The sequence below is a fragment of the Marmota monax genome, unplaced genomic scaffold (assembly GCF_021218885.2).
Source record: "Marmota monax isolate L192 unplaced genomic scaffold, Marmota_monax_Labrador192_F-V1.1 WCK01_AAM20220418_F8-fsc00292, whole genome shotgun sequence".
Taxonomy (NCBI): Eukaryota; Metazoa; Chordata; class Mammalia; order Rodentia; family Sciuridae; genus Marmota; species Marmota monax.
In genome coordinates this window covers 530,769-546,736 of record NW_026692864.1, presented here as the reverse complement: position 1 = coordinate 546,736, position 15,968 = coordinate 530,769, and the positions used below count along the sequence as shown (strand labels likewise).

Genomic DNA, 15,968 nt, shown 5'->3' with positions numbered 1-15,968 from the left:
CTGTGTCTTTTGTACATATTTCCCCTCAGGATAGTGACATGCTCAGAGTCACAGTCACCAGAGGTGGCCACTTTAAAAGCCTAGGTAAGGGCTGGGGATGTGGCTCAAGCGGTAGCGCGCTCGCCTAGCATGCGTGCGGCCCGGGTTCGATCCTCAGCACCACATATAAAAGAAAGATATCGTGTCTGCCGAAAACTAAAAAAATAAATATTAAAAAATAAATAAATAAATAAAAATTAAAAAAAAAAAAAATAAAAGCCTAGGTAAGTGTGGTCAAAGTGAAGGCCAAAGGAGGATTTAGATTGGAGGCAGCCTCTCTGCATTAGGCCCCTCCTTGCCTCCCCTCAGATCAGCTAAGGGGCGGGGAAAGGGCAGGGCTTGGCTCTGAGGGTCACTTGCTAAGGAGCAGGTTCTCCCACCAAGGTGCCCACAGATGGCACCCAAGCTGGGCCCCAGTTGTGCCCTCCTGGTGTCCTGCAAACTGCTCTACCCTGACCTCAGGCACACTGCCCCAGCCCTACCCTGCTAAGTGAGAAAGGCACTGGGGTTTGTACACAGAGGGACCCAGCCCCATGCAGGAATCCTCCCAACCCTGCCCTGGCCAGATGGAACCTGCTTCAGTGTCACTCAGGGATGTGGAGAGTCTAGGCTGCCAGCTATGTGCTCTAAGCCTGGCCTAGAGCCCTCTAGGACCAGGGCCCCTGTCCCCTGGGACTGCAGAACATTCTGTCACTAGCAACCTAGCCCCCAGCAAGCCTAGGCAGGCTCCCTGGTCTCCCTTTGAGCCTGCTTCCCTCTGCTGCCATGTAGTCCTGGAGCAGCAGAGCACCGGCCACCTCAACAAACCTACAGGCTTTTCAGCCATGGAACCTGCACCAGTAGAAGCTCAGCACGTGCCCCAAACATAAGGCACAGCAGGAGCTGGCCCAGTGGAGCAGGGTTTGGGTCCCAGCTACCCTACTGCACAGCCCCCAGATTTTGAGACATACAATCTCAGGGAAAGGACACTGGACTGAGTTGGTAACTTCACACCAGCATTTTGGGCCTCACTTTCCTCACCTTTAAATTAGGTGACAGGTTACTTCCAAGATCCCTGTTAGGGCTACGATGCTGACATAAGGGGTGAGAGATTCTCAATTTGGGGGATAGGTAGAGAGTTGAGGGTTTCCCTTCCTGTCCCAAAGACTTTCCAGGAAGAAATAAACTCTTGAGACATATCTGGGGACCAAAGGGATAAGGCCATGTCCAGTGGCTTACCGCTGCAGCACGGCCTCTGAGCTGATGGTCTGGTCCTCCAGGGCACGGAAGCCTGGCAGCTGCACCACAAACACGTTGCCACTCTCGGTGCCCAGGTAGAGCAGCTCTCGGGAAGAATGAGGCAGGACGACAGTGATCTGTGTGGCACTGGGAGCAGCCCTGCCAATGTGGACAGCTGCCCGTGAGTTGGCTGCTGCGGAGGCAGGAGGGACCCAGAGGATAGGGTCCTTAACAGTCCATGGAAGATAGGTCCCTCATGGTCTTTAATGGTTCAGAGCATCTCAACCAGGAAAACCATATTAGTCACTTTCTGCCAAGGTGGGAAACAGATGGTAGAGAGCTTGGGCTGGGACCCTCCTGCGTGACAAGGCAAGGGTGTAGGTGGAGGCTGCAAACCCACCCACTGCACTGGAGGACCTGAGCATGGGTATGCAGCAGCCCCGCACTGGCATGCAGATAACAGAGCCCTCAAAGGACAAGCCTGCCTCAGAGCTGGGTGTGAGGAGTAGGCTGGGCAGGGAGGGGAAGGGGCCATCCTCCATACCCTGGGGGGCCACGCAAGGTGAAGCTCTCATCCTCCTGAAGCTCTGACACACCACCTTTGACCTTCAGGCTCCACAGGTGCAGGCTGTTGTCATCTAGCAGGGTGACCAGCTGGCACTGGGAAGGGAATGCATGTGGGGACAGGAGTGAACCCAGGGCTGCTTAACCACTGAGCCACATCCCCAGCAACACTCCCCATCCCTTTTTTTTTTTTTTTTGGTACTGGGGATTGAACTCAGGGGCACTTGACCACTGAGCCACACCCCCAGCCCTATTTTGTTTTGTTTAGAAACAGGGTCTCACAGAGTTGCTCAGTGCCTTGCTTTTGCTGAGGCTGGTTTTCAACTCGTGATCCTTCTGCCTCAGCCTCCCAAGCTGCTAGGATTATAGCACCATCATGCCCAGCTGCCCCCATTCCCTTGAGTCAGAGTCTCACAAAGTTGCTGAAGCTTTGAACTTGCGATCCTCCTGCCTCAGCCTCTCGAGTTGCTGGGATTACAGGTGTGTGACATCCTACCCAGCTGGGCCAGTTGTTTCAAAGAAGCCCAGGACCAAAAATCCCCAGCTACTCTCAGAGTGGCCTGAAAGCCTCCAGCTAAGAAAAGGGAGGTGGTCTCATGTTTTCCCAGCAGCCTCAAACTCCAACCCATGCCTCCCTCCACACACCACTCTTTCAGGAAGATGTAAGTGTATAAGAGCAGGGAGAAGGCCCTCAGCCCTCCTCTTCCCGAGTCAGCCCTTACCTGGCCAGGCAGGAAGTGGATCTGCATCACAGCATTGTTCTCCCGGTGCAGCCCCATGAACTCCACCCCTGGGGCACCATAGCTAGGAGAAGGCTCAGGAAAACCTTTGAAAGCTGGACCAGCCCTTGCTAGCCTGGAGCTGCAGGCTCTCTGGCCCAGGAGGCAAGGAGTACAAAGGGAGAGAAGGGCTCCCCCTCCCTCCAGACATCAATTCCCATGTGCAGGCACCTGGGGTGAGGGCAGACAGCAGTGGCCCTGGTCTAGGAACCTCAGCCAGTGACCTGACCTCTGAAGAAGAGTTTTCCCAGCCAGGTGTGTGGGGGGCAACTCTGTAGAAAGATGGAGCCCATCTTGGTAACTCTTAGGCTGCCCCTCCTACAACAGGCCCTTCAGCCAGCACCTGGTAGCACCTGTGAGAAAACATAGGCACCACTGCAGGCCCACCCCCAGCAGCTTTGGCCTGCGTCTTGGCACCAGGACTGGTAACCAGGATATATGGCTGTGGCCTGGCAATGATTAACTGTGGAGAAGGCTGGAGTCGCAGCACCTGTGCCCCTGTGCTGTGTGTACGCCAGCCCAGCCCTCCTGGGGACTCTGCACCCTCCAGCTGCCCCAATGCTCTGACAGAGGAGCAAAGGCCTACCTACATGAGGTGCCAGCTGAGCTACTCAAGGCAGTCCCCATCTCCCAACTGCCCTAGGCCCCATCCTAGTTCATCCGGAAATTCAGGTCAGATAGCGATGGGGGCCCCAGATGCATGGCCTAGGCCATGCCTGCCGAGGAAAAGTCTCAGGGGCAATCTTTCCTCCTGAAACTTGTGGACTTGCCTCCAAAATAACCCCAGTTAACCAAAGGTGAGGCTTTGGGTAAAAAAACCACCCCACTGGATGACAACTAGCCTCAGCCAGTGGAGGATGTCCCAGCCAAGCAGGATCCATTATGCTCTCCAGAAGAGGTGCTGCCCCTCACTGAGGGCTTTCCCTCCCTGTGACTTCTGCTTTTTACCAAGGAAAAAGGTAAACAAACAAAACCACTTCCAGGAGGTCACCTGCCCCCACTCACTGCACTCAGGGCAACTACCAAGCGGGAACGTGGGACTAGAAGTGTCACCTGTAATTTTTTTTGGTAGGGGAGCAGGTAGCGTAGAGGAAAGCAGGGGAAGAAAGGCCAGGACTCCTTGAAAGGGTTGTGCCTTTGGAGAGACCCCCCAAAAACCCCCACCGTTGTAGCCTGGGCCAGGTACTAGGAAGGCAGGCACCCACCAGGCTCTGGTCCCGACACTGGTGTCAGGCCCTGCTCTCTGGGGCCCTAGCCCTCAACATAGCCCTTGCAAAGCAGGCCTCTGAGACCCCACACCCTGTCAAGGCAGAAGGACGGACACTGGGACCAGGCTTCTCTCCTCCCAGCGTGGTGCCTGGTTGCACAGAGGTTCCCTCACCCAGTAGGGCTCCATTCTTGAAATCTCCAGCTATGGGTGAGAAAGGGAACCAAGGAACAAGAGGAGACTAAACACACCCATCCCTCCCCAGTTTCAATCCTAGAAGGACACACAACAGCTCACCATGCCCAGTCCTCTCACCCCTCCAACAACTATATCCCATCCCCCCAGAAAATCACGTTCAAAACCAGATCAGGAACATCTTGCTCTTATCCCAATAGCCCATGGGTTAGGAGAGAGAAGAAAAATCTCAAATCTCACTCCCCCCACTTGCTGGTGGGAGCTGGGCACTGGAAAGGATACAGCTTGACGGCTCCGGAGCGGGTGCCGATGGCCAGTATGCGCAGGGAAGGGCTGTAGCCAAGGGCACTGGGCTGGTGTGGGAAGCCATGCTCCACCGTCTGCAATAAGAGGCACGAAGACCAAACACGTTCAGTGTCCTTGTGTCCCCTCTGCCTTGCCATGGCTGGGGCTAGTGATAGGTGGAGCCATAGCCCAGAGTCGGCCCAACAGGAAGGAGAGGCCTGGGCCCTTTCACACCCCTCCCACCCACGCCCCACCTCTGCGGCCCATTTCTGACCCTGATCATTACTGCATGCTATTATTCCTGGCACCACACTGGCCACCTAACACTCCATAAGACCCCCAACTCCACCTGTGCACCCTGGTTATTGACAGGCTTACCCCACCCTCCTGCAGTAGGGTGGGGAGTGGCACCATGGAGACATTGGTCCCTCAAGAAAGAAGTCTAGTGGTGCTACAGCTCCAGGTCCACCCCATACCCTGAGAGCATCCTGGCGTCCCTGCCCGGGTCTGGACTGTCCAAGGCCCCCTCTGCCTCCAGCTTGCTGCTTCAAATCAAGGGCCCTCCTTGTCACAGTTCTTCTCAACCACCTTTCCAGAGAGGCAATTTTTGGAGCATGGTTGCAGGTACATGCTTTTGTTCATTTCTTATTACAGAAGTAACATACACTGTAGAAATGTTGGAATGTATTTAAAAAATCAAGAATTACCCTTTGATCCCACAATCAGAAGTAGTCCTCGATAACTTGGGAAGTATATCCTTTGAGTCTTTTCTGTGCTTGTGACTATACACGTGTGTACATTTACTTAATTGTTTTGTGGTACTAGGAATTGAACTGGGGTACTGAACCACTGAGCCACATCCTCAGCCCTTTTTGTTTTGAGACAGGGCCTTGTTAAGTTGCTGGGGCTGGCTTTGAACTTGGGATCCTCCTGCCTCAGCCTCCCAACTTGCTGGGATTACAGGCATGCACCACTGCACCTAGCCTAGCTTATTTTTAATGAGGTTTTATTCTGTTTTTCCCTCAGCCTTTTTTTTGGTTTTTTTTTTTTTTTTTTTGGCAGTATTGGGGAAGAACCCTGGGCCTTGCATGTGCTACCACTGAGCCACACCTCAGCCTGTGTAGTTTATTTTTTTTTATTTTTTTTTTTAATATTTATTTTTTAGTTATAATTGAACACAATTATAACTCACTGCACGGACCCAGGGCCTCTCACGTGGGAGGCGAGCGCTCTACTGCTGAGCCACCACCCAGCCCCAAACCCATGTAGTTTAATAATGCAGAGGCAAGACCCCAGTCACACCACAGATACACGCAGGCATGTGTAGCTTTGTGCCTGGTTGGTAAATGCTGGAAAGCGACTTTTCAACAGCTGGAGAATACTCTCAAGGTGGAGCTGCCTCACTACCTGAGCTTCTGGTACAGCTAGAAGCTAGAGCTTCTGCAGTTGCCAACTGCACTGACCATGGTTCTGTCTGCAACCCTCGGCATTTCAGGAGGCAGCTGCCCCAGGTAAAAAGGCAGGTTGAAAAGGTTTGAAGGTGAACATCAGGCTTCAGATGGACAAACCGCCTGGGGAAAGGTTCTTGGTGCTACTTCTTAATCAGCTACTCCCAACCCCCAGGGGACACAGACACTGCTAAGGGCTTGGAGTAGAGCACAGCCATGCCAACCAGACTGCTTTTAACCAAGGAAATTGCCAAGCCCAAAACGCTGCAGCAACAAGAGGACCTCCCCAGCCATCCTGAGCAGCTCTGTCAGGCCCCTGAGCATCAGGCCTAACAGCTTGGCACTAAAAGGCTGCCTGCCTCTGCCAATCCAGGTCAGGCCAGTCCAGTACCGTGGTTCACTAGAGGAGGCCCAGGCCAGGGTCAGGCCTAAAGGAAAGCCCCAAGACCTGCTGGGATTTCTGGAGCTAGAAACCCCCACCCCACCCCCATTTTTCTTTGTGGTGCTGGGGATTGAACCCAGGGCTTGTACATGTGAAGCAAGCACTGTACAACTGAGAAGGGGCCCTGAGGAGGGGGAAGAGTCTGTACAGCAAATGGATATACCTGGATGGGACAGCCAGGAGGGCATAAAGGACCCTGCAGGAGCCTCTAAGCCAGCCTAGGTCCCAGTTCAGTTATGTAAAAAATGCAGGCCCTGGAAAAGCCCTGGGTAGATAGCTGAGGATCTGGAATGTAAACATTTCCCTGAAAAGGAGGGAAGGGAACAGATAGGCTGTGTGGGACAAGTTCCCCTGGGGGCCCTGCCAGGCCTCAGGCAGCCACAGGTTGCAGGGGCCTCAGGAAGCCAGCTGCCAGAGATAGGAGTAGGTTCCTGAGAAGGCAACATTTTTCCCATCACAGCCAGCAGCAGTTCAGGGTAAAGCCTGTGGAATTTGGAATCTGGAAGACTCTGGGGGAAATATCCTCCAGAGCTTGGTGGACAGTAGCAGGCCCCCCACCCCTGGCTGCCAGAGCAGCAGCCAGGAGCCAGAGGAGTTACAGAGCTCTTGCAATGCAGCTAGTGCCCCCAAGAAGTTGTCTTTTAAACTTTCCTGTATTTCAATCAATTTAAATATAAGAATGGATGTTCAATTCAGTTATTGGAAAACTCTTTGAGTATTTTTTTAAAATATTATTTTAGTTGTAGTTGGACACAAAACCTTTATTTTATTTATTTATTTTTATGTGGTGCTGAGAATTGAGCCCACCTTGAACTGGCTAGATGAGTGGTCTTCTGCAACCCCAGCCCCAATAGAAAAGGGGCTGGGGTCAGGAGAAAGTTTCCAGTCTCCCTTTCAACTGTAAATCTTCCGAATCCCAAATAGAATCTAGCATTTTCAAGGAAAATTTATGACTGAATTCAGATGGGCTATAAAGTATGAAATACGCCCAGATCTAAAAAACTTAGTATTAAAAAAAATACAGTAAAAAATATCTCATGGGGCTCTACTCAGCAGTAGAGTGCTCACCTAGCACGTGCGAGGCCCTGGGTTTGATCCTCAGCACCACATAAAAAAAAAACAAATAAATAAAGATATTGTGTCCCACTACAAAAAAAAAAAAAAACTCATTAATTTATATTGCCTTCCTGTCAAAAGAACACTATTTTGGATATACTGGATTCAAGAGACTATATTATAAAATTAATTTCAAATGTTTATAAGATTTTATAATACAGCTTCTAGAAAATTTTTAATTACAAGGCTCATATTAGTCGTGTTGCACCAATCCTGGGACAACTCTGCTTCAGGGCATCAGGGCATCAGCAGGAAACTAAAGCCAAAGAAAAACAGTTCTGCAGCTTTTTTTTTTTTTTTGGTGCTGGGGATCACCCCAGGAGCTTGCGCATGCTGGGCAAGTGCTCTGCTGAGCAACAATCCCCAGCCCCAAATTTATTTTGAGACAGAGTCTCACTAAATTGCAAAGGCGAACCTCAAACTTGCAATCTTCCTGTCTCAGCCTCCCCATGATTTATCTCCTCATGCGTCGTGAAGACCTAACACACATGGTAAATGACCATTTTATAAGTGAAAACTGGGATTATGAGGTCTGGATCTGGAGTTTATTGTCAGGCTCCCAGGTCACAGATCCCATCAACTCACTAGCACTTCCCCGAACATCTCACTTGAGGCCCTCCTGCAGGTCAGTTTCTCTTCTCCAACTCACAAGAAGACAATGAAGTTGGGCCCATTCTTCCATCATGAACACGTATTCCTCAATTCCTTCAGTGTCATGGGGACACTGTGGTCACCGCTCCTTCCCATCCCCTCTTTCTCTTGCAAAGGGCCATTCAGAACAGGCAGTAAGTCAGACCCACTAGGCTTCCACTCCCCTCCTGCCTCTTCACTTAGTAAGCCATTCTGCTCTTGGGTCTCAGCTCTCTCCCATCAACAGGATGATACCCTGACTATCCTGAGAAGGGCTGTCCTTGGTGGAATACAAGACCCTCAGGAAAGCCACCTAGGAGCATGAGAAGGCTCTGCTCAGCCACAGTGCACAGGCCTTGCCTCCGAAGCCCAGCTTCCTCTGCGGCATCCCTGCTGCATCTCCTGGGACACCTTGCACAGACAACAGAGGAAGGATGAGGCTCCTTCAAGAGCAAAAGAAGGGGAGTGAGCCCAAGAGAGTGGGTTTGAATGTAAGCAGTGTGGCTCCCTGGGGACCCCTCAGCTCAGGGCATGCAAATCGACCCATAAAGCAGCTATAGTTCCAGCAATTTAGGAGGCTGAAACAGGACAACCACAAGCATGAGGTCAGCATCAGTATTTAGTAAAACCCTGTCTCCAAATAAAAAGGGCTAGGGTGGGGCTATAGCTCAGCTGGTACAGCGCTTGCCTTGCATGCACAAGGCCCTGGGTTCAATCCCAGCACCACACACACAAAATCCCACACAAATCTCTAAATGAAGCAGTTTTCAGTACAGGGACTTGGGCTAGGCTGGAAGGTATGAGAAGACTTTTTGGGACAGGGAAGGAGAGATCTGGATTTGAAGACTGCGAGTGGCCAATCTATGAATCAATCAAAGGGACAGGGAGAAGCTAGGGAAACCAGGTAAGGGAAGGAACCAAGTTCTGTCAGGCACCCCACCCCTGCCCCAGCTGTCCCAAACCAGTGTACCCTGCCCACACTTTTGTCCTCCCTCCCCCAACCCCTAAGGGTTAAGCCTCTCCACCATCATTGGAGTACAAGGTCCATGTGGATAGCAAACACCCAGCCTTGTTTAGGGCCCTGGAAGAGGGAGTATGCAGATGGCCTCCTTCCAAGGAAGACGGACAGCCCTGAGCATCCATGTAGTCAAGAGGGGCAGGGGCTCAGCCTGGGGCAGCAGGCACAGCTCCTGGCAGGTGGGCACTGAATTCCCAGACCAGCCCTCCTGACCCAGGACCCCCGATAACTCCAGCTGAGAATCCAAGGAGGCTGCCCAAAGCTCAGCAGCCTTGGGAACATCCTCCCCATCCCCCCACCGGAGCCCCCACGCTGCTACCTGGCTCAGGTGACCTCTACCAAGGGAGAAGAGAACAATGAGCCGTTGTGACAGGGAGTGGGGAAAGGAGAGCAAAGAGGCGCAGGAGGCGCCAAACTGCAACCTTAGTGGGTGTGGGAGAGAAAGGCCATCTGTCTCCCCAGCTCCAGGATCCAGGTCCCCAGAAGGGAAAAAAAAGTTCACAAAAGTTGTTTGTCAGAGACAGTGATCTTGATCTTGCCCTCAGCCAGGGAGGGTCCCATCCAGGAGCAAGGACCTGAGGAGTCCTGATAGTTGTCAGGGGTGGGGATGGGGTGGGGACAGGGTGAGGGGAGAAATGTCAGGGACCAGAGCCCCAGGAGGCTGTGCAGGGCCACAGGGGCACACCCACCAGGCTGGCTAGGCGGCTCTCCCCATACTGGGTGTGGTCCAGCTCAGATTCCTTGCAGTTGGCAAGCAACCTGGCCCTCCCTGTGTGGCTGTCACCTGACACCAGGGGCCCAGCCATTGGAAAGCCAAGACAAAACAATCTTGCCCTGGGCAGGGGCAACTGGTCAGGAACACACTGTGTGTTCAGGCTCTGGGCAGGAAGGTCTTGGGCAGCCACCTCTGCGGCTCACCCTCACGGGCGTGGCTGACTCAAATGTGCTCAGGTCTCACCAGGGAGGTGAGCAAGTCCAAGCTGTATTCAAGGACAGGGTTTTACTTTGCCAAACAAGTTCCCTTTCCCTCCTGAGTCACTTCCTTCCCACTGAGGAAGTGCTCCCTCATTAGGTCCTCAATGGCCCTGTCAGCCAACTGATTTATCTCCTCATGCGTCGTGAAGACCTAACACACAAGGTAAATGACCATTTTATAAGTGAAAACTGAAGTTCAGAGAGGTGAAATAACCAACCTAAGGCCACACAGCCTGGACAGAAACATCCTCATCCCTAGCCAGTATCTGCTGGAATATGCTCAGGCTCTGCAAGCCCTGGAGGCCTGTTTCTTCACCTGTGGAGTGGGGACAGCATCCATCTCTGAGTCATCATGAGGATGAGATCAATGACAAGGCAAATCTTGCTATGGTCTTAACAGTGTGCCGGGCACCATTTTAAGCAGTTAAACTCAGCACACCAGCCTGGACATAGGAGCCGTCATGATGCTCATTTTACAGATGAAGAAATGGAGGAGCAGAGAGGCTCAGTAATATGTCCATGACCACAAAATAAAAAGGCAGCAGAGCTGGGGCTGAGATCCAAGTCACCTGGCTCTAAGTCCCCTCCCCTCATCACCATACCCAGTCCCCTGATGCCTGGCACACAGCTCTTGCTGAACTGGAGCTGTCCCTCTGGCAGCCAGCCTCTAGCAAAGTTCAGAGACTCTGGTCACAGTCACAACTACTGCCCAGGTATATGCAGCTCTCAGGACTCCTAGGGCAATGTCCCTGCTCTGAGGTATCTTGCAGGTAATGGGCAGAAAGGAGTTTGGCCAGAAGGTGCTAGAAGGAAAAGCCCAGAACTGGATTAGAAGCTGGTATCTGCAATCTGTTTGGGGATAAGCCTGAGATGGTGCCACCGTCACCCCCACCACACAGTCCCTTGCAGAATGGTCTTCAAGATGCAGCCCTCAGAAGAGGTGGGCAGAGTCCCCAGGCATAGACATTCTCCACGAGGCTGACTCTCGCCTGCATTTAACCTACGCCAGCGGCCCACATGCTACTCAAGGTCCAGCTCTGTATTGAATGCTGGACCCTCCCTCAGCTGAGGTCCTCAGGCTCCCCAAATACAACCTCAAGCCAATGACACCCATAGAGCCTGGCTGGTGGAGGCTGGAGCCACCAGTCATGTCCAGCACCTCAGTGTCTGCAAGCATCCACTGAGTCCTCACACCAACTCTGTGGACTGGCTTCTAGGATCATCTCTGGTCTAGAGGTGTGTGACCTGCCCAAGGTCATGCAGTGGGGGAACCAGGCAGCCAGGTACCAAGGATAACACTAACCACCGGCTCTATGAATAGAGTTCATTGTTGTTTCTATTCTGACCAGATCTAAACCATCAACACGTGTCACTTTCCTTCAGACTTGCCCCTGGGCTCCCCCTCCCAGCACCTGGCACCACTACTCCCAGCACAGACACCACAGCCATCCTGACCCGCCTCCCTGCCCTGTGCTCTGCCTCCTCCCTCCACACTGCCTCTGTCACCAGGCCAATGGATCTTATGTCCTGAAGAGTGCCCTGTCCCAGCCGCTCCCAACCAGGAGCAACTGCATTCCACACGAGACAATGTCTGGAAACACTGGGGGCTGTCACACCTGGGGGTGGCACAAAAGGCATCTGGTGGGTAGGATCCGGGATCATGCTAGACATCCTACAATGCTCGGAACAGCCCTGCAGCAGTGATGATCCTAGAAGCCAGCCCACAGAGTTGGTGTAAGGACCCAGTGGATCGCTGCAGACACTGAGGTGCTGGACATGGCCCGTAGCCCCAGTCTCTGCCAGCTGTTGCCAGTGCAGGGTTGAAAAGCCTTGCTTTTGCCTTGCCTTTCAACCTGCTTCCTCTGGATTGTCCCTGGGATGTCTCCCAGCTGCTGAGTTTACCTGTTTCACTCAATAAGTGAAAATGTCCCCAGTGTTAGCTTTTCTAAATTATCGACAGGATTGCTCACTTCCCTGATCAAAATCCAGGCCCAGGACTGGGGTTGTAGCTCAGTGGTAGATCACTTGCCTTGCATGTGTGAGAAACTGAGTTCTAAACTCAGCACCACATAAATAGAGATATTGTGTCCCTCTACTACATCATCATCATCCAGGCCCAGACTCCAGGTTCTGGCCTCCCTTCTGTTCCACAGGCCCTGGGGAAGCCTGGGGCTAGGGAGGGCCTGCCAAGGGTAGGATCACACCAAATCCGAGATCCTCCAGGAAGTGGCCTCACCTTCTAGTGCTACCCTTCTGGCTCCCAGAGCCTGAATGAGACTTATTTATGATTCCCTATTCTCTCACCAGCCCTCTCAGATTCTCCCCTTCCCTCTCACTAGAAGACATGGAATTCCAGGCCATCAGTCCACCGCCCTTCCTAATTCCTGAAGGGCAAAGGCACCATCACCTGAGATTGCTAGTCCCCAGACTTAGGGAGTATACCTAGTAGGTGCTCAATGCACATTTCCTGCATGTGAATCGAAGGAGGAGGCAGAGAAGGCAGGAAGAATTCTAGAAGCTTCACCTACCCCATGTCACATCTGGAGGTGGGGTTCTTAAGTTTGGGGACGACCAGTGGGGAGTAGGAATTATGAAGGGAAATATCCTCCACTCTAACCTCACCCTGGCCTTATCCACTGCACAGAGGAACTTGGAGTGGGGGTTAATCCTTTTGCTGAGCCTGTCAGGTTTCTGCTAGAATTGGCCATCTTTTCCAAGTGAGAGATCCTAACATCATCAAGGGGGACAGAAGCACATGGGGTCAACCAGGTGCTCTGGTAGACTCTGAGGTTTTGAGACCCATATCTGGCACCCAACCTGGCTCTCTCAGGAGTAAGGATGGCAGGCCCCAAGTATCATGAGATTCCCCTATTCCCAGAACCTGCACCCTCATTTTCTATGACCCAAAGCAAGCCACAGAGAGGAGCATTCACTTGGAAAAGTTCTGATTCCAGAGGAAAATAGCCTTGTCACAGCTCCTTGGTGACCCCTTCTCCTGAAGTCAAGAAAACCAGGGGAAAATGGCAAGGCATGCTGGGCTTCCTGACCCACTCTCCCTATACAGCAGGATCTGGAGGGAAATCGTCACCCAAAGTCCCCAGTAGCTAACACTCCTGGGCCACTTAGCCTAGGTAACTGAAGTTATCTGGTTACACATAAAGTCCCTAACGAGCCTGTGGTATGGTGTGGGTGATGGGCACATTGTCTTGCAGCTTGTAGGCAAAGCTGGCTTTGAAGCGGATGAGCCTCTTCCACATTCTCAGACCCACAAAAAGCCAACTAAAGAGAATTCCTCATTTTCCACAAGGAGAGGTGCCTTTTCCCAACTATCCAGTCCAATATCCACTGTTTCCTTTTCTGAGAAAGAAAACCCCAAACCGAAGCCCCTAAAACAAGTCAGATCCAGCTGGGGAAGTGACTCAGTGGAAGAGCACTTGCTTAGTATGCCAAAGTCCTGCATTTTGAGGCTAAGGATTCTAACTCTAGCACCATTTAAAAAAAAAAAAAGCCAGAATTCCACCTATGGGCATGTCCTGGAGGGTCAGCCACCCTGAGGGAGAGCATCATGGTGTACTCCCTGTAGGCCACTGGGGGCAGAGATCAAAGCAGAGGGCAGAAGGCTAATTACCCCCAAACAGCTCCAGATTGCTAGGTGGCACTGGTGAGGAGCTAAGCCACGCGGAGAGCCTCCTGTTTACAGGCCCGAGCTGGTCTTCTCAGCACCCATGAACAAGCCTTGTGAAACTTCCAGGGCCTTAGGAGCAAAATTGGGGTATCCAAAAGCCAACTCTGGCTCATTCTCTTCACCATCCCTTCTCTCTCACACAGACCTGGAGCCCACCAGAAGGAATCAGGTGGTCAGCCTTCAGGAAAAGCTGTGTTTTTCTTTGGGGGCAACTTGAGGATGAAGGGGACAGCCATGGCCTGTGCTTCCTGGGCCCCAAGGGCCCTGGTACCCCAGGAACATTATTATACTTTGCAGAGTTGGGTCAATGTCCTTTCATCTTTTTCTGTTCCTAAGCTTCCTTGGCAGCTCTGTGACAAGGTAGATAGGGCAGACTGTTTTATGCCCATTTCACAGGAGGGAAAACTCAGGCTTGATGGAGTGACACAGAGGTCACACAGCCAGCAAGAGACCAGGACAAGGAATCCCAGCTCCCGGCATTCCACTGCCCCTGCCCAGGAATGCCCTGTAACCACACTGTTTCCAAAGTCAGATTTCCAAGGGGGCCCTCTGGGCAGTACCCAGTAAGCACCTTCAACCAGGTGAAGGAAACCTGACCCCAGCCCCAGCCTCGGCCCTGGGAGGAACCGAGGTCTCCTGCTTCCCTTTACTTACCTTGTTAAACTGGAAAAGGTCCCGCTTCAGCCTCTCCCTCGCAGGGTCGTGCCCGGGTCTTAGGAACCGCCTCATCTTGCTTAGTTTATGGGCCCTGCCTGAGACCTGCAGAAACCAAAGGGGATGCTGAGCCCTGGCTGCCTCAGGCCTCTCTCAAGCCCAGCTTCACTGGTGGCTTCCTGTGCTCATCCACAGTGTGGTCCAGGGGAAGTGGGAGAGGCCTGGGGACCGGGCCCCAGCCTGTTCCTGGCTGGTTAATGCTCTAATGTTGCCCAGGCTTATAATGGGAGCAGAAGCTGGGGGAAGAAGCCATTTAGCCTGGCTTTATAGGAACAAGGAGGGCCAGCAGGCCCCGAGGTTAATTAGTTTAATTGTTAACCTGTTTTCTGAAAACCATAAAACTTGGCTGACCAGAAAGGGAAACTTCACAAGCCACCCTCCAGAGCCAGTGGGAAGAAGGAAATGCAAAGGCTGTCCTCCCACCCACAGAGCAGAGCTCTAAGGGACTGGGGAGAGGCCTGGAGCAATTCCAGGCCAGAACACAGCAGGATGACCTGGGGCCAGCACACCTGAGCCACCTATCCTTCTAATTTCAGGGAAGCTCTCAAGGGGCTTTTGCTTGGTTTTTTTCCAACTAGCCCCAGTAATGGGGACCTGGTGGAGAGGAGAAGGCAATGTGCTCAGTCAGGGGTGCTGGTCCAGCCACTGGTGCTTGGGACCCAGGTCCAATCCCAGGGGGCTGCTAGGGTCTCTGTGGCAGGCTGTACCCCAGCCTTCCTGCTGATTTCTGCATCATCTTGTCTCTGGCTCTCCCAGTTCCAGCTCCCCTGGGATCTGATGGGGCAGGCTCAGAAGGGCTCCTTTTCCCGGGGGCTCAAGTGGAACATAATCAGAAAAGAAATCTGCACCCAATAAATAAACCAGCTCAAAGCCCCCAAACCATCCGCCCACCAAAGAACGCATTCCCAGCCCAAGAGGAAACTATTTCTGGATTATCCTTGGGGGAAGGGGAAAGTTCTAGTTTCCGGCTTCCAGCAGCAGGGCCTCCTACTGACCACAAGACACCAAGGCCTGTCTCTGGGAACAGAGGGGCTCAGGCCCACCCTGGAAATGGCACCATTCATTCCACTAGATTATAAAGGGAAGGCAAGCAGATCCTAACCCAGAGAAGCTTGATCTGGGCAGGGCAGGTAGAGACAGGCCAGCTCAGTGTGCTAAGTGTTCTGAATAGGGCAGACAGAGGGCATAGTCCACACAGGGGAGGGGGTTCCGATGCTGAAGCCTGGAAATTTTGGCTTCGAAGAAGGTGACAAAAATTAAAAACAAGACTGGGGATGTAGTTCAGTAGTACAGAACTTGTCTGGAATGTGCAAGGTCCTGGGTTCAATCCCCAGTGGGAGGGGGCCACCAGGTCAGGACTTTGCATATCAAAAAACCTTATGGATCTAAAACTGGGGCTTCTTAGAGGCAACCCCTCACAGCATGCAATATGCATGTCAGAGTTGGGGGGTTTTCTGGCCAGGAACTAGGGCTTGCAATGCTGGAAGGGGTCGCCTCTCTTCGCATTTATGTGTAAAACAGAGGCAGAAGCCTACCCCCAGCACAAGTGAAAGGATCAGTTACCTCCAAACCAAACACCTGTGACTAGTTTTCCAAGACAACCACAAGACCACTGCTCATGGTGGGGGATAAGGGGGAGGTGTGTGGGGGCAC

The 15,968-nt window shown here is 52.5% G+C and overlaps 1 protein-coding gene across 9 annotated transcripts in view; it reads right to left on the bottom strand.

Moving 5' to 3' along the window:
* Llgl2 (LLGL scribble cell polarity complex component 2) overlaps positions 1-15,968 on the bottom strand; it is a 37,878-nt gene that overhangs the window by 12,275 nt on the left and 9,635 nt on the right. For all 9 annotated transcript variants that reach the window (XM_046449546.1, XM_046449543.1, XM_046449544.1 and 6 more), the window contains exons 2-6: positions 14,256-14,360; positions 4,285-4,382; positions 2,544-2,625; positions 1,802-1,917; positions 1,258-1,416 (exon numbers count right to left, since the gene is read on the bottom strand). In XM_046449546.1, coding sequence (XP_046305502.1) covers positions 1,258-1,416; positions 1,802-1,917; positions 2,544-2,625; positions 4,285-4,382; positions 14,256-14,330 — 530 coding nt within the window. In that variant the 5' untranslated portion in view covers positions 14,331-14,360. The remainder of the gene's footprint in view (positions 1-1,257; positions 1,417-1,801; positions 1,918-2,543; positions 2,626-4,284; positions 4,383-14,255; positions 14,361-15,968) is intronic.